The sequence below is a fragment of the Coenobita brevimanus genome, chromosome 107 (assembly GCF_032717465.1).
Source record: "Coenobita brevimanus isolate Jiangsu-jjx chromosome 107, ASM3271746v2, whole genome shotgun sequence".
NCBI classification, from domain to species: Eukaryota; Metazoa; Arthropoda; class Malacostraca; order Decapoda; family Coenobitidae; genus Coenobita; species Coenobita brevimanus.
The window spans coordinates 18,887,917-18,914,809 of NC_137060.1; the positions used below are offsets into that span (position 1 = coordinate 18,887,917).

The 26,893-nt window shown below is 42.9% G+C and overlaps 1 protein-coding gene across 1 annotated transcript in view; it reads left to right on the forward strand.

The window, feature by feature from the left end:
* LOC145416669 (uncharacterized) overlaps positions 1–13,576 on the forward strand; it is a 14,909-nt gene extending 1,333 nt beyond the window's left edge. Inside the window, exons 2-3 of the mRNA XM_080285605.1 lie at positions 11,377–11,465; positions 12,577–13,576. Of these exons, the coding sequence (XP_080141731.1) occupies positions 11,377–11,465; positions 12,577–13,576 (1,089 nt within the window). The remainder of the gene's footprint in view (positions 1–11,376; positions 11,466–12,576) is intronic.
* The last annotated feature ends 13,317 nt before the right edge of the window (positions 13,577–26,893 follow it).

The window sequence follows — 26,893 nt, forward strand, 5'->3', positions numbered from 1 at the left end:
ATTACCTGATTGCGTCCCCCCTTCCTCCCTGTCGCCGTCTGAGCCTTGAACCCTGCCTTCGGCTCCCTTTACTCCACATCCTGAAGCATTGGATCCCCTCAAAGACCCTCTCTCTCTCTCTCTCTCTCTCTCTCTCTCTCTCTCTCTCTCTCTCTCTCCCTCCTTGGATCCTCTTTTCGTTAGCCATGGAAATTTCGTTACATCATTCCTTCAGCGATTTATTTTGCTCGTGACACTCCAGTGTCCTTGTATATGTTGCTGTAAGAGTCTTTTGAGAGAGAGAGAGAGAGAGAGAGAGAGAGAGAGAGAGAGAGAGAGAGAGAGAGAGATTGTACTGCACCACAACGCCCTCGGTTCCTAGTCTCCTTGCCAAAAGAGACTCCGTAGCACTTTTTCTTAGGCAGTTTAGTCTGCTCATCACGCTTTAATTATCGCTTGTATGTTAAGTATATCTATTAGTATCGAAACACCGGCATCAGAAAAATACAAGGTTCCAAGGTGTAGTGTGCAGGATAAATAGCTGATGGGGAGGTGTTAGGGGATCTTTAAGGCAGCGAAAATGCATCCCACTGACTCCAACCTAGCTGTGTAGTCAAGTATTGTGTAGCTTGGGTACGCAGCTCTTTGGGTCCACCTTATACAGAGTTGGACAGGCGGGCATGAAAGTTGGCCTGATATTTCACCCCTTTGATTTCCCTCCGCCGGTCAGTACTCCTAAGCAGAGAGGGGCTTGGTATATTTCTCTGGCCATAGATCATTCTCTCTGATACGGTGCGTCAGGGAGGAAAGTGACGGACATGCCCTAACTGTGAACGAAGTGGAATAGTAGGCCAACTTTTTGTCTCTGGCTGTTCCTGTGTATGCTTAACCCATGACCACCGCCACCTGCCAACTATGTCTCTGTAGTCAGGTAATTTATTTTCACTCAACATTTTATTTCTTCACCTCGTACAACCCGCTGCGGCAAAAGGTTAACCACACTTGAGTACAATGACGCCTTTCTACCCTCATTTTCTATACTACCAGACGTTTTCATTCAGCTTGGGGAGGGGGGACTTAAATATACAGGAGTTTTAGATAGGCTTCAGTAACCCCTTCAGTACGAGAGGTGTTATTTAAGCTGAAGCGAATCATTCAGAAACTGCAAAAGTACAGTGAAAAAGACGTCACCGTGTTAAAAGTAGCAATAAAAAAAAAAATGCCTTGGCTATATTCATTTTACTCCAACTTGGTTTAAAATGGCTCCCCTGTCCATCATGATTCTGAGTTGTAACAGTGGATTAGCACTAGTATGTCATGCTGATCACGAAGAAGTGCTGTTAAGAGGATGTACAGCAGTAGTATTTGTCACTGAGCTGCGTAAAATAAGCTGCAAAAGGACAACAGTATGAGCAATGATCAAGTGAAAGTCCTATAATTTCCTCTCCGTGTTTTTGTGGTGTAAGAAGCTTCGTAACACCTTTTTCTTAACGATTTATTAGGGGTATTACACCATAGTAGTAGTCTACTACTACTGCTAATGTTATTTTTGTATATTCCTAGTACCGACCTATTTTGTACCAGTAACATTGAAGGATATACAGCAGAATGAATCGCTGAGGAAGAGGGGTTATGGTACATCAAATTCCACTTATAATACTATCCTGATTTATGTCTGGTGCTGAGTAACTGTCCAAAGAGCGTTCCAATGAAATGAGTTTGTCGCTACGTTTTTATCCCCCCTCCTTGGTCCCAAAGTTGTGGCATGCAAAGGTGGGTAGCACGTAGCAAGACTGCCGTGCCTCGGGGAACGGGCCGCCAAATCAGTGCCGAGAAAGCCACACATGAAAGAAAAATTGGACTGGGGGGGGTGATCGATGCTGAATGTAATTTTCTGGAAGTAAAAAGAATATATTGCCTAAATCGCCACCTCTTACGGGATTACGGCGTCTGGCAGTAGATAGATAGATAGATAGATAGATAGTCATTGTGCTGAAGGGATTAATGGACTGTGCATATAAAGCCCCATCCCAGTCTTTCTCCTAACCTAAATATTTAGTTTGGTGGTGATAGAAAGTAAATATTAGAGGGATATCGCAGGTTTCAGGAGGTTGATGGCAATGCGATTTTTTTTGGGGGAGGGGGGCTGTGATGCGAGTTTGTGGCAGAGAGAGAGAAAGAGAGAGAGGGAGGGAGGGAGAGAGAGAGAGATTATGCTTGTGTTTGTTCTTCATGCACAAAAAAAAAAGAGACAAAGGCCAGGCGACTAAGAACTTTTTGTCTTCTAAAGAAAGTTGAACAAAAGAAAGATGGGTTAATTTCGAGACGCCTGTGTGTGTGTGTGTGTGTGTGTGTGTGTGTGTGTGTGTGTGTGTGTGTGTGTACAAACAGGGTGAGGGACAGGTGTGTAATTAAGCAGACCAGGTGTTTGCTCTCCTAGACTATCCGCGCCGCGCCGCACTAGATAAAATGTTACCTTCCTTCCTTCCTTCCTTCACCCACTCACTCACTCACGCACTCACCTACGTTTAGATTCCTTTGCCTTCTCTCTCTCTCTCTCTCTCTCTCTCTCTCTCTCTCTCTCATCACGAGCCGGTTGTGTTGTGTTCGTCAACATTGCCACCCCCAACCTCTCTGTCTCCCCCCCCCTCTCCTCCTTTCCCTCCGCTTTCCCTTCCCCTCTCTCTTCTCTAGCTCTGTCTCCTCCCTGCTTCACCCTCCCCTCTGCCTCCCCTCCCTCTCCCTTTCCCCTCTTTTCTCTTTCTCCTTCACTCCCGTCCACTTCTTCCATTATCTTTAACCTGACTCTTCCTTCACTTTCCCTTCTCTCTCTCTCTCTCTCTCTCTCTCTCTCTCTCTCTATCTATCTATCTATCTATCTATCTATCTATCTATCTCTATCTATCTATCTATCTCTCCCTGCCTTCCTGTTTCCTTGTCTCCTTTCCCTAGCTCCTTCCTCTCCTGATACTCCTCTCTTTTCCCCCTATCTTTCCCCTCTCCCCATCTTTTCTTCTCACCTGTCCTCTTCATTTCTTTTTCTTTTCTTCCCATTCTCTCTCTTTCCCCTTCCTTTCTCTCCTTCCTCCCTTCTCTCTTCTTTCTTAAAATGCGTCTTGGAGAGGGTGGGAAGGAGTAGCATGGGAGAGCAAGGTGAGTGGGAGAGGGTGAGAGGGAAGGATTAGACAGAGAGAAAAGTGTTTAGGAGGGGGTGGGGAAGGGGAGAAGTGGGAAGAGAAAAGTTCCTGGGAGGGAGAAGGGGTGATTAGGGCTGGGGAGAGAAAATTGCTCGGAGAAGGGGAGGAGGGGTAGAGCGTGGAAGAGACATTGGATGAGGAAGGTGTTACAGAGAGCGAGAAAGGTGACGCGTAAAAATAAATAAATAAATAAATAAATAAAAGGCGAAATGGAAGCGAGAGGAAGGACAGGTAAAAGAGGCAAAGAAAGACAGGTAAATTTCTTCACTTAGGGGTAGGGGAGTCTGTCGGCTGAATAAAATCGTCTGGTAGTAGCAAGAACAATACACAAAATCGCCATTGTACGAACGTGGGGGATTGCTTCTAACCCCTTCAGTATGAGTGTAGTATAAGGTGGTCATCGAACTGAATGGGTTAATGAGAAGTATGTATTTAAAACCCCCTTCACTGAGAGAGGTTTTCCTAAGCTGAATAAAATTGTCTGACCATAGCAAGAAAAAACAATAAAAAAAAGAATCAACGTTGAGGAAGGTGACAAACAACTTTTTTCTCCCTGACCCTCCTTCCTTTCCTCTTCCTCTTCCTCTTGCCTCCAGTTAGAAGTATTTTGTTAATTGTAATCGCACTGTGTCTCCTTCGACCTCGCTTCCCCTCCTACCTCAGCCCTCTCCACCCCTAGTCTCCTACCACCCTACCCCACCTCCCTATCATCTCGCTCCCCTTTCCTGCCCCCTCCCCACCTCCTATCCTCTACCTACTCTCTCCATACCTCCCTTAACCCCCTGCTACCCCCTCTTCACACCTCTCAACTCGTTACTCCCCTTACCCTCTCTTACCTTCTCCCTACCCCCACCACCTCCCCTTACCACTTTGCCAACCCCCTCCCCCCTACCCCTTTGCCAGCCCTCCCTACCCTGCATTTTCTCTGACCTTTTCAATCCTCTTCACTTTTTTTTTCTACTTGTTCTCTTGTCTTTCTTAATGCCGTCTGTCTCTCTCAATTTATTTATTACCTTCGTCTTTGTCGTTTGAGAAATATGCCATCGCTGTTCTTCTTCTTCTTCTTCTTCTTCTTCTTTTTATTATTATTATTATTATTCGTCTTGATTTATTTATTTCGTCTTATTTTCAGTGTCGTTTCTGCACATTTACATTCTTTTGTTTATCATATTACCTCATAATACGATTTCCTAACAGGCTGGAGTCAGAAATATAAGTGATCTCACACACACACACACACACACACACACACACACACACACACACACACACACACACACACACACACACACACACACTGTATATTAGAAAACAGAACCTACTCGTTTTTCTTTTCTTTCGTTTTTTTTTTTTTACATTCAATATCTCTTTTGTTTGGTTTATCTAGTTCATCCTTTTTTCAGTTTTGTGTGGCCTCAAAAACTTCCCTATATCTAAAAAAAAAAAAAAAAAAAATCTTGTCTTGCATATTTATTCAGCTCAATTATTTTGTTTTATTTTATTTATTCTCCTTCAGTCTTCTTAATTTACATTTATATTTATTTCTATGCCATGTTTCATTCATTCATTCATTCATTGCCAGACGCCATGTATCCCAAACAGGGTGGCCAAGGGCTTAGAGTTAATTGTTTTACAGGGAGGGGCACTAATCCTCCACCAACCCCACTTGACACGTAGGGATGCCAACAGCATCTGGTGTTCCCAGGCGGTCACCCATCCAAGTACTAACCAGACCCAACGTTGCTTAACTTCGCTGATACTTTGCAAAAAAAATACACTCAAAAATATTCCTCTAAATAATGGGGAAAAAATGCGTCTGTTTTAGTCTTCGTGTTCCCTTGTCTTTCTTCATTCCGTCTCTGTCCCTTTAGATTGATTTATTTCCATTTCACGTTTTTCTCTGCATATTTAGATTCATTTGTATGTCGTGTTAGCTGGCAAACGCGCTCACACACACACACACACACACACACACACACACACACACACACACACACACACACACACACACACACACACACACACACACACACACACACACACACACACACACACACACACACACACACACACACACACACACACACTTTCATTTCGTGTTTTATTTGTTGTTTTTTGTACAGTTAAACCCGTTTGTCTTATTAGGAAAAGAAATGCACGGTCAGATACTTCCAAAATGCAGATCATCGCTATTTGCTGCACCCACAGGGGCGACCAAATTTAGGCCTTATGTGAGAAGTGTTAGGAAAACGAAAGCTTTGCACAATGGTAGACTTACCCCCGGACCAGTTTTCAGGCAGGGTAGCTCGGTGTCCCATATGAAGCCGTTAGGAACTTTATTTTTTTTTTTTAACCAAGGAATATGAATTTTTACTCAATAGTAGAACTAGTAGTATGTGGAAGGTATTAAGAATATATGGGGTGGAGGGGAAATTGTTGAGTGCTGTGAAGAGTATGTACGAGGGAGCTAGGGTTACGGTGCGAGTGGATGGTGAGCTGAGTGAGTTCTTTGATCTCAATGTGGGACTGAAACAGGGGTGTGTGATGTCTCCATGGCTGTTTAATATATATATGGATGGGGTTGTAAAGGAGGTGCAAGGTAGGACAGTGGATGTGGGGGTGGCCCTAATGAATGAGGGTGAGATTTGGAAGCTTCCGGTGTTGCTGTTTGCTGATGATACAGTATTGTTGAGTGAAGATGAATGGGAGTTGCAAGGTTTGGTGAATGAATTTGGGACAGTGTGTAGGAGGAGGAAGCTGAAAGTTAATGTAAACAAAAGTAAAGTTATGGTGTTTGAGAGGAATGAAGTCACAGAGTGTGCAGTGAGGTTGGATGGTGAGGATATGGAGAATGTGAGTGCATTCAAGTACTTGGGTAGTGTGATGAGTAAGGATGGAACTTTGAGGGATGAAGTACATGAAAGGGTACAGCAGGGAAGAAAGGTTGTTGGTACACTGAAAGCAGTGATGAGAAATAGGGAGGTGAGTATGGAAGTTAAGAAGGCACTGCATGATGGTATTGTGATCCCTACCCTGACGTATGGAAGCGAGGCGTGGACCTTGCAAGAGGGGAACAAGTCAAGAGTGAGAGCAGTAGAAATGAGTTACTTGAGAGGAGCATGTGGAGTGACGTGGAGGGACAGGTTGACGAATGAAGAAGTGAAGGAACGTTGTGGGGTAGATGTGGATGTGGTTAAAAAGATTAGGAGAAATACACTGAGGTGGTTTGGACATGTGGAGAGAATGGAGAATGAAAGACTGACTAATAGGGTGTATGTAGGTGAGGTGGAGGGAGGGAGAGGGAGGGGTAGACCGAGGATGAGGTGGAGGGATGGAGTTGAGAGGTATATGAGGGAGGGGGGGGGTGAGTTGGGGGGAGGGGAGTCAAATGGTGGGTGACAGAGTGACTTGGAGGCGTTTTGTCTGCGGCCACCCTTTGCGGGATTAGGGCGTCGGGCTATAGATAGATAGATAGATAGTAGAACTTCTCACATGCCAGGTTATAAGCAGGGCCCTCAGTGTTCACGGACATAGTCGTTATGCACGGACACAGCTTTTAACCGAACATGAAACTGTGTCAGTTTGGGGAAGGGTGGAATCACTGAGGGTCGCTCCGCACGGGGGGAGGGGGGGGGGAGCGATCCCCGGGGGTTCTGGCAAAGCCACTATTCACGGTCACAGTCTTTAGCATAGGAACACATTTTTTTTTTTTTCCCCTATTGGTAGGCGTTTACCCTGGCAATGTTTTGGGCAAAGTGGGACCACTGAGAAAGCAATGGCCTGGGGAGGACTTGGTGCTTCTGTTGCAGTTCTTCGAACAATGTACATAGCATATATAAGGTCCCTCATTGACTATGCTGCCCCGGTGCTCGCCTGCATGGGTAAACATAGGCTCACCAAGCTTGAGACCATACAGAATGAAGCACTGCGTATCATTCTCGGCTGCCCACGTACTGCTAAGGTTGCCAATATGAGACTTGAACTTGGTTTGCCCTCTATAGTAGATCGGGTATTCGAAATTAATACCATTATAGGAATCAAAGCACTCAGAGACGAGAGAGAGATAAAACCAAAGATGGAATTAATTAATCATTTAGGCCTTGAAGAAATCAGAGGTAATAACTGGGCATCACTAACAGCCAGAGATATAATAGCCAATGATGTCGTGGACTACATCCAGACTGACGTTTCCTTGGGTGAGCTTACTCCACCCTGGGAAGAAACAGACATAGACTGCAAAATACTAAGCCTTCCCTATCGGAAAGCAGACATGCCAACATGTGTACTAAGATCTCTTTTCTCAGAACTGAGTAATTCTTTGACACAAAACGATGAGACTGACTTAATTTACTGTGACGGATCTCTGGACAGAGAAACTGGAGAAGCTGGAGCAGCCATGACGGTGGTACGAGGTGGACAGTTCTGTCAAGAATGCGACACCAAAGTTAAGCTCCATGACTGGGCCTCCTCGACACAAGCTGAGCTTGTGGCTATCAAGCTGGGGCTAAGGCACATTAGAGGGACGGGAAGCAATGCAGTTATTTTTTCAGACAGTTTATCAGCCCTACAAGCCCTTAAGAATAACTGCTCAACTTATCAAGACCTTGTATACGATATTAGGAATTATGTCAGTCAGATAATCAGAAGAGGTATCTCTGTACAGTTCGTTTGGGTACCTTCACATATTGGGGTGCCAGGGAATGAAAGGGCTGACCAACTAGCAAAGGAGGCCTCTTAAAAGACTCAAACAGACTGCGATCTTGGACTCTCCCTTCGTCAGCTTAGATCAAGAATTAAAAACAGACAAAAAAGCATAATGATATCAAAACGACAGAATGAATATCACACAAGCAGGTCAATATATTACTATAACAATGTTGGCCTAAGAACATCCTACACATATGGAAAGGCAGGCACAAGTAGGTGGCAGGAAGTTGTTCATGCCAGAGTGAGGTTAGGATACGACCACCCTTGGCAGCACGGGGCAGCAGTTGATGAACACAGAGGAAGGTGTAAGGTATGTGGTACTGCGGGTGGGCATACACTACATCATTACATTCTAGAGTGTCCGAATCTTGTGAACTTCAGGAACCCCAACCTGAGTACAATTGTGCACCAGGCTACTTATTTTCTGGAGAATGGTATTGTTAAAGAAATACTAAGAAAACATAAAGGTTTCGCCTCCCCAATGTAACTATGTGGAAAGACTCGTGTACATGCATGAGTATGTGTGTATTTGTACATATATGAGTATGTGTGTGTCTACATGTATGTGTGCATAAGTTTCTACAGATACATGTATGCTTGTGTATGTGTATGTATATGCGTGTGCATGTCCTGGTATATACTATTAGCCTACTATTATTCAGCCAACTGGGTATTATATTTATAATTTCGCTTATTATAAGATTACAGTATTTATGCACTTACTTCATCACCAATAATGTAAGGTACTGAGGTAAGTTTGGCAACTGCAATAACCTTAAGTTTCCACACTGTACAATGTGTATCAGCTATGCTAGTATGTATCCCACTACCAGGATCCAATATTATGTATATAACATTATCTTGTAACTTATGTACGTCATGGCAGGTGTACATCACTAGGTGGTGTTCTCCTTTTGAATAACTGTAGCAATTTATAACGCTGCGTCCCTCACAGGATGAGGGAGGCTGTCCAATAAACTAGCCCTCTTATAAGAGGCCACAAATCAAATCAAAAAATCCTCTACAGGGCGGGGGGAGTGACCCCCAAGGAAGTGCAGTGCCTTTTTTTTTTTTTTCACCTGAACATGAAACTTTGCACAATGGTAGATCTTTACTGGGGTCACGTTTTAGGCGCAGTGATGCCCCTAAAGGTCACCGTCTACGTAGGGGGGAGGGCGGCCCCCGAGGGTCCTTGTCAAAGCGTTATGCACAGTCATTGGTTTTAACCTCTGGACACAGAAGTTTTGCATACGGGTAAATTGTGCACCTCGACCACGTTTGGGTAGGGTGGGATCCCCAGTGGCCACCTCACACAGTAGGGGGACTGCCCCAAAGAGGGACAACGCCATAGTTTTTACGTAGGCACACAAACTTTTGCACAGTAATGGACCTCACGCAGACCAGTGTGAAGAGGGTTGGACTCCCCGGGTTCGTCCCTTACAATATTTTAGGGGTGAGTGCGGCTATTAAAGGTATTCTTTGTCTTGCTTTTGTCTTCCTTCTGTTCAGTGTCTCTCTTTAACTGTTTGTTTACGTTCACACATTAACATTCATTTATATTATTAGCAAAGACATTCACACACAAACACTTCCCTTGTAAGCAAAGAAAAGATGTGTTAAAAAAGAGGAGGTAACACATTATGTCAAAGTAGACGAGTCAGATTAACTTCCCCATAAAAGCGCATCCTCTCTTATTTCACGGATTGTCACAGAAAACACATGGCTGTAAAATATCGAGACAGGGGACTAAACCAAAAGAGATGTATGTAGTCATGTTTGCCAGCCACCCACCTTGAAATTAACTACTCTCTCTCTCTCTCTCTCTCGTTTATCTTCATCCCGTTAACTTGGGGTGATGTTTTTTCTTCCACGAACTGGGATGAAAAAAAAAAAAAAAAAAAAAAAAAAAAAACATTCTTGAGTCTTAGTGAATGTCACATTTAGGGGCAAAAAATAGGTCTTACGTCTCTCTCTCTCTCTCTCTCTCTCACACACACACACACACACACACACACACACACACACACACGCACAAGTACAGTATCCAAATTTTTATGACTTTATGACTAATATATACACATACATAAAAAATAAACAAAACTAAACAATAAGGAATAAAGGATAAACAAAATCATGGCAATCAAAATCTTTATAAAGGGTAATTTAAGGCAAAAGGATGTTAAATGAATATGTAAAAAAAATAATACAGTAATAACAACACTAATAAAGCAGTGAGTAAAAAGAAATACTGGCATGATTAAAGGAAAAGAGAGAATTATTAAATGTACGAGTAGCAACAGTATGGTAAAAATATTAACAGTCGGTCACAGTAATTAACCGTACAGAATAGCAACAAAAAAGTAATTGATGAAGGTGGGATGATGATCTGTGTAATGAGTAACAGTAACTACTACAAGAGAGTAGGAGGGGACCGGGGCAATGATAATTATGATGATGATGATGATGATAATAATAATAATAATAATAATAATAATAGTTGTAGTAGTAATAGTGGTAGTGGTAGTTGTAAAATGTTATAAACACAGAGAGAAGGATGATGATAGCCATGATGATGCAGAGAGAGGGAGAGGTGGGGGGAGGGAGAGGGGGGTGAGAGAGAGGTCAACAGCATGGCGTGTTATGGTGGTGGTAATAAGTGCCTGCGTGTGGTAGCATTTGGCCCTTTTACTCTATTTCTCTGTATATATATATATATATATATATATATATATATATATATATATATATATATATATATATATATATAATTGCTCTGTTATTCTCTTGACTTTTTAACATTCACTGTCATTAGTGTCGCTTGTTTTTTGTCAAAATGTTTTTCGTGATGGCGTGTCTTGTTTTATTTTTGCCTTTGCACCGATAGGTGTTGTGGCGGATAGATGGCTTGTGTGCGTTGGGATAGTTCTAGCAACTGTGTTTGTATCAGTGGTAGTTTAGTGGCTGGAACGCCCCAGTCGAAGTGAGTTTGAAACACGAGAGGTAACTGTATGTTTATCGATCATGTAATGCCACACGTCGAGGGGGATTGGCTGGTGCCCTGCTTTACCTTGTTAAAGAAGTGGTAGGTGGTGGCAACCATCATCCACTCACTTGATGTAATGCTGCCCATTTCATCCTTCACCTTTACTCTTTTTCTAAGTCTACTGTCCTCTCTTCCTATTTACTCAAATAATGGGGTGATGTGGCGCCTACTGTGGTACCACTACTAACTGGGTGGAGAGACGCGAATGTGGCGTCAGTCAGGGAACCAAATCCCCACACTCTTCCCCGCACCATGCTGTGGAAAGGCTCTGTCTGCCGCAGGGGAGCATCGATACATTCCACGGGACGGCCCCATGGGGTGATTGCTTGCCTGCGGTTGATGGGTCTTCTTGGCCAGACAAACCGGGGTTGTTCAGCAACAACGCTAATAAAGATATATTATTGTTCTACTTTTGCTCTTTCCCGTATTAATCACTGTTGTTGTCCTCAGGTGGCTTGTCTGCTGTTGGGCTGGGTGAGGTCACAGGAAGCGTCGACCACCACCACCCAGCGCTCTCGCCGACCACACCTCAAGCGAAGGTAAGTTAGGTTAGGTTAGGTTAGCATAGATTAGGTTAGAGTAGGTTAGATTCGTTTAGGTTAGGTTAGGATGAATTAGGTTAGGTTAGGGTACGCCACATTAGGTAACGTTATGCTAGGTTGAGCTTGCTTAGATCGGGACCAAGTATTTGAAGGACCCTAGCCATTTTTTGCAAGAAACAAGTCTCCATAACAGTTTATTATTATCAGAAATTGCTTTGCTCTTCGTATTATTTTTCCTTTTCATTTTTTTGGGGGAGGGGGTTGTTAGGTATACAGCATTTGTATGAGTGAGGTCAGAGTTATAAACAAGCAGTCTTATGCACAACTTGGGCTCTGGAAAGTTAATGAATACTGCACAGGGAAGAGAGGAGAGAGAAAGGAAATCGACTGACAGAAGTGAATGTGTGGAAAAAGGGGATTGGTGAGAGAGAGTTGAAAGAGAAGAGAGGAGGTGATTGGAGAAGGGAGATGACAGAAAACAGAAGGGAGTCGTGAAAGAGAAGGTAAAAGAAAGGAAGAGGATTAATAAAGGAATGTGATGCCAGTATGAAAAGGAAAAGGGTAAATATATTCCATTCTTACCTTTAGAAACAGAAGGGAATGGTGAGGGAAGAGCTGAAGGTGGAAGGGAAGATAACATATGAAGGAGGGGAATTCCAGGAGCCAAAGGAGACAAGACAGTGTGACGCAGTGAAGTGAGCCACACAGTCATGCACACATTATTTAAGCCTTCGAAATTTTGGCTCCAACACAAGCAAAACCATGTGCCCTTGTTTTATTGTACCTTTCCGAGGGTTTGAATGACACGTGCATTGTCATGTTGCCCATATCACTGACTGTGCTGTTGATAATCCACCCACTTGATTACCTTCTCATGTTTATATATATATATATATATATATATATATATATATATATATATATATATATATATATATATATATATATATATATATTGCCTCACCTTATATTTATGTAGGAGAGTCAGGCTGATGATGGTGCTGCTGCTACTGCTGATAATTATGTCGATATAAGTTATAGGAAAACATATTGTAGAATCATATACCATAACACCTGAATGAAACTGAAATTTGGACTTCTTTCACAGAGTTTTGGAGAGATTAGCAGAGAGGGGTCTGAGTGAGGCTGAGAGGGAGGCAGTAGCTGAGGAAATACTGGCCCGTCTGGAGTCCCACTTGCCCAGAACCTCGAGCACCGCCACAACCACCACCGTAACCCCACCACAGCAACACCACCACAGCAACAATCATCATCAGAGCAATTTATCACCCAGTCTGGAAATGGCCGCCTCGAGCCTTATCGATGAAAGGCCAAGTTTCCAGGAAATTGTGAGTCAAGTTGGACCCTTTCCTGATCTCGGGGTCCTGGAGGAACTGGAGGTAGAGAGAGAGAGGGAGGAGGACGAGCTGGCATATCAGGAGGAGGAGGAGATACAGAAGGAGGTGACCAAGGCGGTAATGCACCAGTACCTCTTTACAGAAGTGCAGCTGGAGGAGTTGATGCGAGGGAAGAGGGACGACTTGGTGCCGCCGCAGGAGGGTGAAGATGAGGGGACGAGTACGCAAGAGGACAGAAGCATGAGGAGGAAGAACAGGAGAAACACGCGGAAGGAGGAAAGAGACAGGCGAAGGGAAAATATAAGAAACCAGAGAAGGAAGAAAAAGAAGAAGAAACTGAGCCGTGAAGTAAGAAGAATGATCGATGGTGGGGATATAACCCTAATAGAGGAGGAAGAGTCTGGTGATCGCTACATCGACTGTTGCCCCTCCAAGCTAGAGTATGTCAACAAGACTCTTGGCAAGACAGACAGAAATCGAGCAGTAGAAATCCATCCCGGTTATCCTTTCTTTCGTGAGCGAGTGTGCCTGCCGCAGTTCGTGAACCAAGAGTGTATCTTCCCGGCCCGATCCCTGCGGCCTGGCGTGGTGACCCGCTGCACACAACAATACTCTTACTCACAGGCGCTGTCCCGCACCTACCGCTCTGAGGGCGAGTGGGTCATCAACTTCATCAAGCTGAGGTCAGGCTGCTCCTGCCAGGTTGCTGTGAACCACAAGAAGAAAAGGAGGAGGAAGAGGAAGAGATGAGAGGACCTGGACCACTGCACCTCACCCCTGGCCCATTCGCTACTGCTGGCCAGGGGCGCGGTCCCCCCAAAGTGCCCCTTGACCCCCCCAGCCCCGCCTCTGTGACCCCGCCCCGCCACCTAGAGCCGGGGGAGTGCAGCTGGCGCACGTGCCAGTGTGAGGCACAGCGCGGCACACAGCAGCAGCTTGGCAGCAGCTGCAGCTGTGATGGCAGTGCCGGCTGTGTCTGGCAGGGCAGGGCAGGGCAAGGGGGGGCGGTGGCCCCACATACCTCAGTGCTCACCACATGGGCACCACGACGAGCCGGCCCGACCGGTGAAATCTTCCTTCACCTCCGCTAGAATCTCTCGCCATCTCACCGCTATTTATTCTAGAGTCACACTTCCCTGTTAATTTTTATGTATATACAGTACAGTAGGATTGGTATGTATATTTGAGTTTGACATGACAAAACCATTACTTGTCGCTATACAGTGTAATATAGAAGTATATTTTCGTTACTTTTACTAGGATTTGTTATTAAGAGTGTAACACAACCAATGAGATTTTGCACCCCACACTGACCAACAACCCCCACACCCCCGATAGTCACACGTCGTCCCTCCCACCACACCACCACCCACGCATCTCACCTCCAGCAGCACTCATTCCGTCACCATCCCTTTCCACCTCCACTCACCTAACCCCTCCCCGACATCCCTGGCCTTTTCCCCTCGTCCCCTATTCCCTCAGCACAAGCATCATACCAGTTCCACTCACCAGAATCTGCCCAGTTTCAGTCACCTACCCTATTTCCAGTCACCACCACCCAGCTACAACTACCAATACACAGTTTGAGTCACCAGCACTCAGTTTTAGTGAACAGTACCCATTTTCATTCATCAGTACCCAATTTCCGTCACTGGGAACCATACACAGTTCATCACTACCCTCTACACAACTTACGTCACCAGTACCCTGTTTCCCATCACCACTTTCAGTCACCAACAGATACCCCAACACTCAGACTCCGTGATCACTGAAACAGACTCCACGTATAATGCCGTACAGAGGCCGTGCAGCTGCCGTACCTGCCCTTTGACAGCACGTATTCTCGTCGCCTAACCATTTCCCTGCAAAGTTCCTGCTCTGTGCTTTTTATTTGCCTGACATCAAGCGGTTATGCCTGATGTCTTTTATAATTCGGTTAACGCCAGACGATTTTACTATGCCCGAGAGAACCTAGAGGGCCAAAAATGTTAAGAATTATCACCATTAATGTTCCAGTCAAGATTCTGATATTAATTTATTCCAGTTGTGAGTTGCAAAAGTAAAACGTTAAGGGAGAGGTGTTGGCCTGCTACCTTACGCCAAGTGTCTAACGATATACTTATCTAAAATATACTGAAATTTTTCCGAAAATGGTACTAGAATACTACCAATAGTCCAAAATAAGTGATTCAGGAAATGGTGCTAGAAAGACGCATAAGCTGAGGTGAATACGTGCTGAATATTTGTGGTAGGTCTACGCCGGCAGCCCCTTTATCCTGGTCAACTCAGGGCCACTATTCACAAACATACAATCGACTCCCTCTCGTAACTCAGCCTTTGATCTGCAGGAAGAATAAGAGACATGGAAAGTTTCTGAATTCTCCTGGTTGCCCTCAAGGGGGGCAGGGTGGCTTAGTGGCAGAGCGCCTGACTCGAGACCAAAGGGTTGAGAGTTCGTGTCCCGCCCAGGTAGCTGCCCGGCTGGGAGAGGTAGCGCACTCCCGTCACCTAGCAGGGCTATATTATCTACCCAGGTCTAGCTCGGGGAATTCATTTCCCCAGTTCTTGACTTCCTTCCAAAACAAATCTCGGTTACCCAATAATTTTCCTCGTTTACCAAGGTTATGTAGGAACGACAAAAGACAAGACTTCAGCTTCTTCCCATTTCTCTTGTTCATCTTACATACAAAGATCTTGGGTTATAAGGGGAAGTTGATCGTATAGTTGTTCGTGAATCAGCCCATATCCATTGCCAAAAGCTTCTGTGAATGTTGTCGTCTGCCATTGTGTTTTTTTTTTTTTTTTTTAGTACTTAGGAAATGCGATGCCAAAGGTCCCGATCCATCTATTCTAATTATTTTCCTTCTTCGTCCGCATTATTATTTTGGGGGATAATCGTCTTTTTTTTTTTTTTTTTATACTTTTGTCCTTTGTGCGTTCTTGTGTTTCCTCTCACTGCTGTCCAGCTTTAGCAAATCGCCCGTGTTCCAATATCTCATCTAGCACCATAAGTCATTGTTTAACCTACATATAAACAACTGTATGAAATAACACGCCATTTTTTTTTTTTTTTTTTTTAGCTGAACGAACAGCCGTATTCAAAATGACAATGAAGGCTTCGTAAATCCCTTTTCATGGCGATTTATTAAGCCTATTACGCCTTTTCATCCTTATGTATGCTACTGAGGCAGTGTATACCGGTACCAGAAATATATCCGTAACAAAGCATGGCATACACTTTCCATCTCCTAACGTTACTGAGGCATTGCATTATCGGCACTAGACACATATGAATAACAAAACATAAACACCAAGGTGTAATAGTCATAATAAGTCGCCAAGAAAAAGGCGCTACGAACCCCACAGTGTTGTCAGAATACAGCACTAGTTTCGCCAGTAGTCAAACATGAGACAATAGCTGCACCGTGAATACGTATGTCTTCCCCTCTCACCCAGTTTAGTTATATATATTTCCTAAGTCACTTCCCATCGTATTTCGCCAAGAGGACAGACACAAACGGCCTTACGTGGAAATTCCCCATCGTAAGATCCATTGTAGCAGGGAGAGGAGAGACGTTGAAAAGTTTTTGCAGTCTCCTTGTCGTTTCTCTTCTACGATAAATAAAATAAATAAATACTTGATCTTCACATACGATGGGGAACTGAACGTAATGTTGTTTTGCGAATCTACCTCAAGGTTCTTCACTTCTTCAGTAACATGACTCTTTCTCTTTATTCCTGCTATCTTCAGACGACATTATTCAATTCGGGAGAAATTTATCGAACTGTAAACCTTCGCAAACTACTTCAAAACAAGAGCTCTTTCCCAAACCCGAATTCACTCGTCAGGAGGTAACAAGAAGAAAAGGAAATGTCATGGTACTGAAAATGATGATTGTCTTCCCTGCCCTGCATCTAAATTACATGCCCTTCCTTCAGTGGTTTGGAGGCAGCACAACGCAGCCCAAGATACAATAGGCCACTGCGGACTTGAAAGGTGTATCCATTTTTTTTTTTTTTTTTACCTTGTGTGTTCCATGTAATGATGCTCATGTTTATTAGTATTCTTTTCATTAAGTTTTAGTTTGCTTAGTTTTTAGACATTCAAGGTCAGTTTAGCAATGTAAATTCTTCATTGCAGTGTTTACATAATTTGCATATCACCTGCATCGTGCACATACTCTGTTTACTTCATAATTTCAATCTGCAACACACTTTATGGCTGTCTCATTCACGTAGGTCCTTCAGTACCTGCCAGTTTTTGCTTTCACATCACTAGGTTTCAAAGTCACACACCCTTTTATTTGTATTTCCACATCGCCAGGCTTGGAACTCAGACACTTTTTTTCCCCCCCTTCTCTCTCCTTGCGTGAGCCGCCTCCCCGCCTCACTTGTCTCGCCTCCCCCGCCGCGTTGAGGAGAGGCGAGGAGAGGAAAGGAGAGAGGGTCCGCCTAAGTCAGTGCATGTCATCCATATCAAAAGGTTAGAAAAGTCCTCTCGGTTTATTAGATTAAATTAGAATGCTGGTTTGCACTGTTTTATGTTGCTTTCTTTCTTTTTCTTTTCTTTTTTTCTACTTTTTATCTGCTTAACTCCGATAATGTGAATCAACAGCAGCAGACAGCAAACAAATATCAAAGATAATTGTTTACGTATCCGCTGACGTCTACTTTATGCTCCTGTTCACTCTGATGATGATGAATACAGAGAATTTTAAAGTAGAAAATCGAGTTCAGCATCTAATTAAAAACCGAAAGATATCTATATTTTCTGAAGGTATTTCGGGATATATTTCATACCTGTTCGGTTTCAGATCCAAAGCTAACGACCTCTGCTTTACCACTCTCCTACCAGGCTTGTATAGACGAGGTGTGGATTGGTTCCTGTGCCATATGTATAATGTGGGGCTAAGCTGCCTGTGTGTCATCTTGTGCCAAAATGGTATAATGTTACTATCATTGCATTTTTTATCATTATTTTACATTTTATTGGCTATATTTTACCAGAGACAATAAATGTTGTGTATGTGTGTTTGTAGCCTTAATATTTTTATGGTGCTTCGTGTCTTACTGTAATGTTATTTTGGAAACACGGAGATGTTAGCGAAAGTGATTACACGTGCATTGGATTTCCTAAGCTTCCTCGTGATGTCATGTGCCAGTTATTTATTCAAAACGCATACTCAGTTGTCTCAGCAAACAGAAATGGTCCTGTGATAAAACATATCTCCTCGGTAAAGTCTCGCCGTGACGGAAGCTTTGCATATCGTAAACTCAGATTAATCGTAAGGGAAAAATGCAATCCGTCATGGCGACACTTTACAACCAAAACGCCTTCCCAGTTCATACATGTGCCACGATTCATTCCTAAGTTTTAGCAGTGTGAGGAATTTAAGCTTCTGTGAGAATGGTGCATTAAATTTTTGTGTGCATATAATAAATGTTAAACTATATTGTGTGTTCCATCATATACACGTATGAAAGCGGGCTTCGCAAAGTGCATTTCATATTACACTCAGAAGGGCATGGTTTTGTTGGGTTAGGAGGTTTCGTAATACCTCATCCTCGACGATTTAGTTTGCCTACTATGCCGTTATAATCCTCTTGTATGCCGTTGATGCAGCCTCTGAGAATATTACAAAATGTATAAATGACGTGGAATATATGAAGCAAGATACCAAATAAATCGCAAAGAGATGCTACGAAGTCACCGCTGCTGATGAGTATACGGCCCAGCGCTATATTCCCGTTGACAGGGGAGATATGGTAGCATTATTTATCTTTTGCATATAACACCTTAATACTGGCTTCTGTTTTATTTATAGTTTATCAGTAAAGACACAGTTTGCGTCTGTAACATGCAAGAGGGTATGAAAGGTGTGATATGCCAAATAAATCACTGAGGAGGAGGTGCTACGAACTCAAGCCAAACAAGAATACGGCCCATTGTGTTCATAATTTATTTGTAAGGGAGTTGAGACGTTACTTACCTCGGCCAGGATTCACAAACAAGTTATTTCCCCGTCGTAACTGAGATTTGGTATCGTAGGAAGGACAGTGATGGGAGAACTGTTTTTTCCTTCATCTCTTGTTCTCCCTGCGTATACGAATTGTGGCTACGACGTGACATTGATTCCGAGTTTGTGTTTCCCGGACCCGCCAGCCGCATTACCTGCCAGAATAGCCTAAGGTGCGTCTAGGGACAGTACTACACAGCCTCGCTCAGTGCCAAGTTATAGCTAAAGTCTTCTCTGATTTACATACCTACATAGAATTCCCGCTACCTCCAAAAGATCTTTATTGAGCTTAGGAGAGCCACCTGGTATGGAAGAGGGTACGAGGCTTCCATTAACCCTTGGAATTTGAAAAGCCTCCCCTTAAATGAAACGATGTAAGGAAAAGAAAGACAAAAACTCGCAGTGGTGTTTATTTCTTTACTACGATGTTTTTTTGCCATTTTACATTTGCTCCTTCAAGACGATTTTATTCAGCTTAGGGGTGATTTTTGGAACTGGAGGGGTTAGTTACAGCCATCATTATAAGAAGTCTCCCCTAAAGTATATTAAATTGTTTTCGATGGCAAGAATAAGGGATAAAAAAAAAAAAACTCATTAGGTTGATAGAATTAACATCTTCACTGCGGAGACGCCATTTCTTTATTTTTTCTCTTCTGTTTTATTTTTCCTTTATTTTTCTTTATTTTTTCTTTAATTATTGATACCTCTGAACTATTTCATTTGACGGGGAAACCTTTGATTGTAAGAGGGTTAAAAATCTCTCTCTCTCTCTCTCTCTCTCTCTCTCACACACACACACACACACACAGTCAAAGGTCTTCCCCAAGGCTGAAGCTTAATAAAATCGTCCAGAGTAAGAAAAAAAACGGAAGGGGGTCACCTTGATATCCCTTTACCAATATAACTTTTTTTCTGCGACTGCCAGACGATTTTAAGAAACCCCCTGTTAGTGAGAGGGTTAATAAAGACCATGATTAACCCCTCCAAGTCGAAATATATATAAGAAAAAAACGAAAAGAATTAATAAAAAATGACCCGACGGTGGTGGAGGTCGTAAGCAGATGTATGAAGTGAACATACAAAATATACTTTATTTAGATTACGCCATAGTTACCACCCATCGTTAAATTTTGTGGCGTAATAATAATAATAATAATAATAATAATAATAATGCTAGCTATACTTGGCACCTGAGTCGTGGCCATTATTTTGATCTTGCCTAACTGATGTTCGTTAATTTCCAGGACGGAGTGAAGCAACCTCAATCAACTTGTCGGAAATTTTAAAAGAGTAAAAAAGTGACACAGAGCAAACTTTTCGGCGCCAAGAGGTTCCCTGCCAGACTTAAAATCATTCCTTTATTATTCTCAACACAGAGGATGTAATTCTGTGTGTGCCTTTGTGTAGATGTAAGGGGAGAGAGGGGGGGGGGAAGGAGAGAAGCTGAAACGAGAGAAAAACAGGGTGAGAAGAGGGGGAGGAAAGGAAGAAATGGGGTGGAATAAAGGTGAAATAGGAGGAGGAGAGAGGGGGGGGAGGGAAGGACGTGAAATGAGGGAGAAACGGAACGGGGAGAGAGGGAGGGAAGTGAAGAAAAAAAAAAGTGAAAGAAGAAAGTGGGGAAGAGGAGGGGGGAAGGGAAGGTAAAAAAAAAAAAAAAGGAGGAAGAGGAACAATAAGATGATAATGCAAGGAGATCAACTGAGTCAATCCTATCAACTCGACAAAAATCAAGATGTATCAATAAATTGTAATATAAATGAATAAATAATAATAATAGGCTAGTCCACATAGTTATTACACCTTCCACATACAAGACAAAGAAGAGACAATAATTATAAATGACAATAAGTGAAGTATTAGGTGTACCATTAAAATATCTTCACTGAATGATAAATAAAAGTGAGTGATTATTTAGGTGTACCATAAAATGTTCTTCACTGAATGCATGGGTCTTGTACTTTTCCTAGGCCTACACATGTCATTTCCAAGTCAATTGAATGCTGAAAAATATCCTTCATATGTGCTTCAGTGATAGGCTATGTTATGATAAGCATTTATGAAGTTACTTGGCTAAACTGTATATCAGGAACCGAGAATTGTAAGTTTTGTAACAGTTTCATATTTTTCTGAAACTGAGAATTATGCGTTTTGTAGCAGTTCCATACCGTACCAGTGTGAACGAAAAAAAAGGTGAAGGAAAAACGATGAAAATTGAAAGAGTATTCACCGAGTGGCCGAGCACGTTAAAAAAACAATTCACTGGAACTTTGTGCAGAAAATGAAAGACGTAGTGAAATAGTGAACAATACTGATTCATGTATAAAGTAAATGAACAAACTTTCCAGAAACTTAGTACACAGTTTGTCGAAAATCAACTGGAATATTTGAAAATGTACCTGGAAAAATGTAGTCACTATGAATCTGATATAAATATATATATAATTATAAATAACGCATGTAACAGAATAAATATCTAGCACTGTACATAACAATTAATAAAAACTTCTGAATAAAGGATGATTTTATTTTCATTAGTTTCATTTAGTTTATAAGCAGTAAGAATAATATTAGTGGAAGGTGGTGGCGACCATCATCCACTCACTTAGTGTAGTGCTACCTAATTTATCCTTCACCTTTATCATTTTTTTTTTTTTTTTTTTTCTGTGCCAGCCCTCCTCTCTTCCTATTTCTCCATCTTTCCTGTCGCTTTTTAGTACTCTTCTATCCTTTTCGGTTTGCTTTACATTGAGTGACAAGCCTAATGGTTTCCTGTAAGCCAGGAAACCATTTACAGCGGTGGGTGGTAACCATATAACCAACCGATACGTGTCCCTTACGTGTCGACAAGTGGGTTGGCGGAGGATTAGTGCCCCTCCCCGTAAAACAACTAACTCCAAGTCAAACGGCCACCCTTCACGGGCTTATGGCGTCTGGCTGAATATACATAGATAGAAGAAGAATTTGTGTGTAGTTTTTACCTACGATGACGCCTCTTCCAGCTTTTTCTTGCTACTTTCAGACTTTTTTTTTTTTTTTTTTAATGGATGCCTGCCAGTGGAGGAGTTAGTGAAGGCTATATCTAATGACCCCTTCAGTCCGACAATCACCCCAAAAGTGAAGTAAGTCGCCTGGTAATGGCAAGAGTATATATAAAAAGTAACTATTTAAGAGGATAATTCGCAGTCTCTCTCCCCCCCTTCCACCACCCATCCTACTCTGCATCCCGCCTCTAAAACCCCCATCCTACCTTGCATCCCCATCCCGCCCCTATCCCACTCTGTAACAATAGCCTCTACTCCTCATATTGCCCCCAGTCCCCACTCAACTCCCACTCCAGCTCTAACGCAATTTCCACCCCCTCCCCTCTCAACCTTCACCCCCACTCCCCAACCAACCTCCATTCACACTCCCGCTACCATTTCTACCCCTCCCCTCTCATCCCCCCTCCCATTCCACCCACTATCATCCTCTCTCACCTCCCACTTCGTCACCCCTCAACCTTCAAACCCATTTTACCACACAACATGCCCATTTTGAAAATTGATTATTATATGCCCATTTGAAATTTTAAGCCCGACCCACCTGACACTGACCATCCTCCTGTTAACTGGGGGGGTGATCCCCTCCCCCATGTAATAAGGCATGTTAAAGCATGCAGATTTGAAAGATGCACTTCTAGGTATTGATTTCACGTCAATATGACGAATCTGAAAGAAGTTATGGCGAAAAAACGTTTTCACATTTTGCATTTGGGGGACCTTGGCCCAATATGGCCCAAAATTTAATCAGGTGATTAGGTCATAATCCATCATCCCTGTAATTTTAGTCAAAGTCGTACCAGTAGTTTTTGCGTAAAGTTGTTAACAAACAGGCGGAGTGAAAACAATACCCGTCCCCGAGCCCTTCCGAGGCGGGGACGGGTAATATGCAACTCATGGGCTTACAATAACCGAGAATGTGAAGGTGCCGACAAGCTATCTATCTCTACCTATAGCAAGGCTCCTTAATCCTGTAAGGGTGCAAATTCCCTCCCTGTTCCTTGCCATTTCACTGCCCTCCCCCCAGCTTACACCCTCCTCTCTCATATACCTCTCTACTTCATCTTTCAGTCTCCCCCTCTCCACCTCAATCACATACTGTACACGCTCCTAGTTAGTCTCCTCTCCATTCCTCAACTCACCCCCCCCCTCTCTCTCATGTTCCTCTCCCACTCCATCCCTCTATCTCATCCTCAGCCCCAACCTCCACCTGACTCACATTATTACACTCCTAGTTAGTCTCGCTCCCAATCCTCCCCAACTTACACAATTCTCTCTCGCATACCTCTCTACTCCATCCCTCCATCTCATCCTTGGTATCCCCCTCCACCTCACTCACATACTCTCTCCTAGTTAATTCTCTTGCTCTCCGTCTTCTCTTCATCCCCCCATTTCCTCCTCTGTCTCCCAGTTCTAATTTTTGGAGCAGAAGACAACAGAATGAACTATCATTTCTGACTACGCTCATGTGGAATGTCAGCACAATACACCTAACTAATGGAGTGCCATAAAAAAAAAAAAAAAAAAGTGAAAATAAGTCCACAAGTTATTTAACAAAAAGTTAGGACTTTATTCCCCCCCCCCAAAAAAAAAGGTTAGCTTATGCTCTTGAACAACCTCCTACAGTTTACTATCTATCTATCTATTGTCAGACGCCTTGGTCCCGTAAGAGGTGGCCACAAACAAATCGCCTCCATGTCCCCTTGTCTTCCGCCATTTCACTGCCCTGCTCCCAGCTCACACCCCCCTCTCTCATATACCTCTCCACTCCATTCCTCCATCTCATCCTTGGCCTCCCCCTCCCTCTCCCCCCTCCACCTCACTCATATACACTCTCCTTGTCAGTTTCTCACTCTCCATCCTCTCCACATGGCAAACCACCACAGTGTGTTTCTCCTAATGCTTCCTATCACATCCACATCCACACCACAACGTTCCTTCACTTCCCCATTTGTCAGTCTGTCTCTCCATGTGACTCCACAGGCTCCACTCAAATAACTCATTTCCACTGCTCTCACTCTTGACTACTGTCCTTCCAACATGGTCGAAGTTTCACTTCTATACATTAGAGTTGGTATCACAATACTGTCATGTAGTAACTTTTTCACTTCACGCTCACATCCTTGTTGCTCATCACTGCTTTCAAGGAACCAGCAACCTTTCTTCCCTGTTGTACCCTTTCAAGCACTTCACCATCCAAACTTCCATCCTTACTCATCACACTACCCAAGTACTTAAACGCAATCATATTTTACATTTCCTCCTCATCCAGCCTCACTGTACATTCACTGACTTCACTTCTGTCTAAGACCATAATTTTACTCATCCCTACATTCACCTTTAGATTCCGTTTCTTACACTCTCCCAAACTCATCCACCAAGCCTTGCAGCTCCACTTCATCTTCACGCAAAAACACAGTATCATCTGCAAACAACAGTACAGGGAGTTTCCAAACACCGCCCTCTCTCATTAGGGCCACTCCAACATACATTGCCCTACCTTGAATCTCTTTTATAACCCCATCCGTATACAGATTGAATAACCATGAAGACATGACACATCCTTGTTTCAATCCAACCTTTAAGTAGAAAAATTCACTCAGTTCACCATCCACAAGCATTGCAGCCTTAGCACCCTCATACATACTCTTCACAGCATTCAGCGACTTCCCATCTACTCCATATGTTCCTAATACTTTCCACAATCCTTGTCTATCCACCCTGTCAGGTGCTTTCTCCAAATCCATGAAGGCCGCATACAACTTCTTTCCCTTCTCTAGAAACTTCTCCACTAAAGATCTAAGAATGAATATCTGATCTACACAACCTCCTCCCTTTCTAAAACCTTCCTGTTCTTCTCCAACTAATTCCTCTGTTATTTCCCTAACTCTGTCAATAGGTATCCTATCATATACTTTTCCTATTACACTAAGAAGACAAATGCCCCTATGATAACCACATACTTGTTTTTCCCCTTTTCCTTTGTACAAGGAAATAATTATACCCGACTTCCAATCCTCCGAGACTCTACCTTCCTCCCAGGCCAATCTGCACTTCTTCCACATCCATCCTACTACTATCTCTCCTCCATGCTTCAACATTTCACCACACACTCCATCAATTCCTAGGGCTTTCCCCATTTTGACTTTTTCCATTGCTTCCACAATTTCCATCCTACTGATTTCTTCCTCCCTTCTCACATCCCTCCTTCTCCCAACCATTCCCCAGCCACTTACATTCGCATTACTTTCCCTATGTTCAACAATTCCTTTAAGTGTTCTCTCCATCTGCTTACCTTTTCTCCCTTCTCCACTTGTAATATACCATTTTTATCTTTCACTCCCGACTAACTTCTTTAACACCCTGTCTAACTCTCTCTACCTCCTTCCAGAACATTTTCTTACTTTCCCTCCTACAGTTTACACCTTATTAATTTCTCGATCTCATAATAAACAGATAAGCATCTTGACCGAGGCATGCTGTTTTGAATTTATTACTCATAGTCTGGTGCAAGTACACAACTAATAAAATATAAAATCTGTATGGTCCTCCTGGCCTACCCAGCCATTTCAAACCCATGCAACTGGTCTTTAAGTCCAACATGATTGATGAACACTACAGCACCTACTTTTTATGCAGTGTTGTTCCCAGCATGATTTAAATAAAGAAATTATTTTTAAATGCAGGGAAGAAGGAACTAAATTCTAGAAAGCCTGAAAGATTTTTCCCTCCAAAAATAAAAAAAACAACCTAATTCAAGATCCGTTATTTTCGAGATCCCAGGAAACAGTGTGTAAAAGACTGGAGGCTCATAAGCAGTAGGAAATGAAGAGGAAGGCCGTTCCAGAGTTGACTTGTTGCATACATGAAGGACTGGGAGTAACGGTTAACTCTTGACTTGGAGAACTAGACAGAACAGGGATGAGATTTTGCTGCTAGACGGGTGCTGCACACCTGCCGTAGTGGTGAAGGGATGCAAGCACACGTTTCGGAGGAACAGTGACGTAGCAATTGAAATGGGATAAATATGTAACAGTTGTAGTCAGAGGAAATAAGACTGACATGCTCCATCACTATATGTGCCACTAAGCAAAATGTCGAGAAGTTTCAAATCATTTTTTGTCTGCACCAGGAACACGTATTTTTTTTTTTTTTTTTTTTTTTCCTGGCTGCTGTTCTTGGGCTACGTGTTAAATATTTTAAGAGTTCCAAAAATACAGTACTTCTCTCTGGCAAAACAACTGACGCAGGATTTTTAAAAAAGCACGATTAATTTTACTACCTCCAAAATATCGGAAATTCTACAACTACCTAGTCCAAATCATGTGGTTTTTCATATTACAAGAATCTTGAAGGTGAAAAAGTGTATTCCACTAGATAAAATATTAAAACATTTTTATTAAAAACAATCATTTATTGGAATGACAAAGGGCTACGGTGCGAGTGGATGGTGAGCTGAGTGAGTTCTTTGATCTCAATGTGGGACTGAAACAGGGGTGTGTAATGTCTCCATGGCTGTTTAATATATATATGGATGGGGTCGTAAAGGAGGTACAAGGTAGGACAGTGGATGTGGGGGTGGCCCTAATGAATGAGGGTGAGATTTGGAAGCTTCCGGTGTTGCTGTTTGCTGATGATACAGTATTGTTGAGTGAAGATGAATGGGAGTTGCAAGGTTTGGTGAATGAATTTGGGACAGTGTGTAGGAGGAGGAAGCTGAAAGTTAATGTAAACAAAAGTAAAGTTATGGTGTTTGAAAGGAATGAAGTCACAGAGTGTGCAGTGAGGTTGGATGGTGAGGATATGGAGAATGTGAGTGCATTCAAGTACTTGGGTAGTGTGATGAGTAAGGATGGAACTTTGGGGGATGAAGTACGTGAAAGGGTACAGCAGGGAAGGAAGGTTGTTGGCACACTGAAAGCAGTGATGAGAAATAGGGAGGTGAGTATGGAAGTTAAGAAGTCACTGCATGATGGTATTGTGATCCCTACCCTGACGTATGGAAGCGA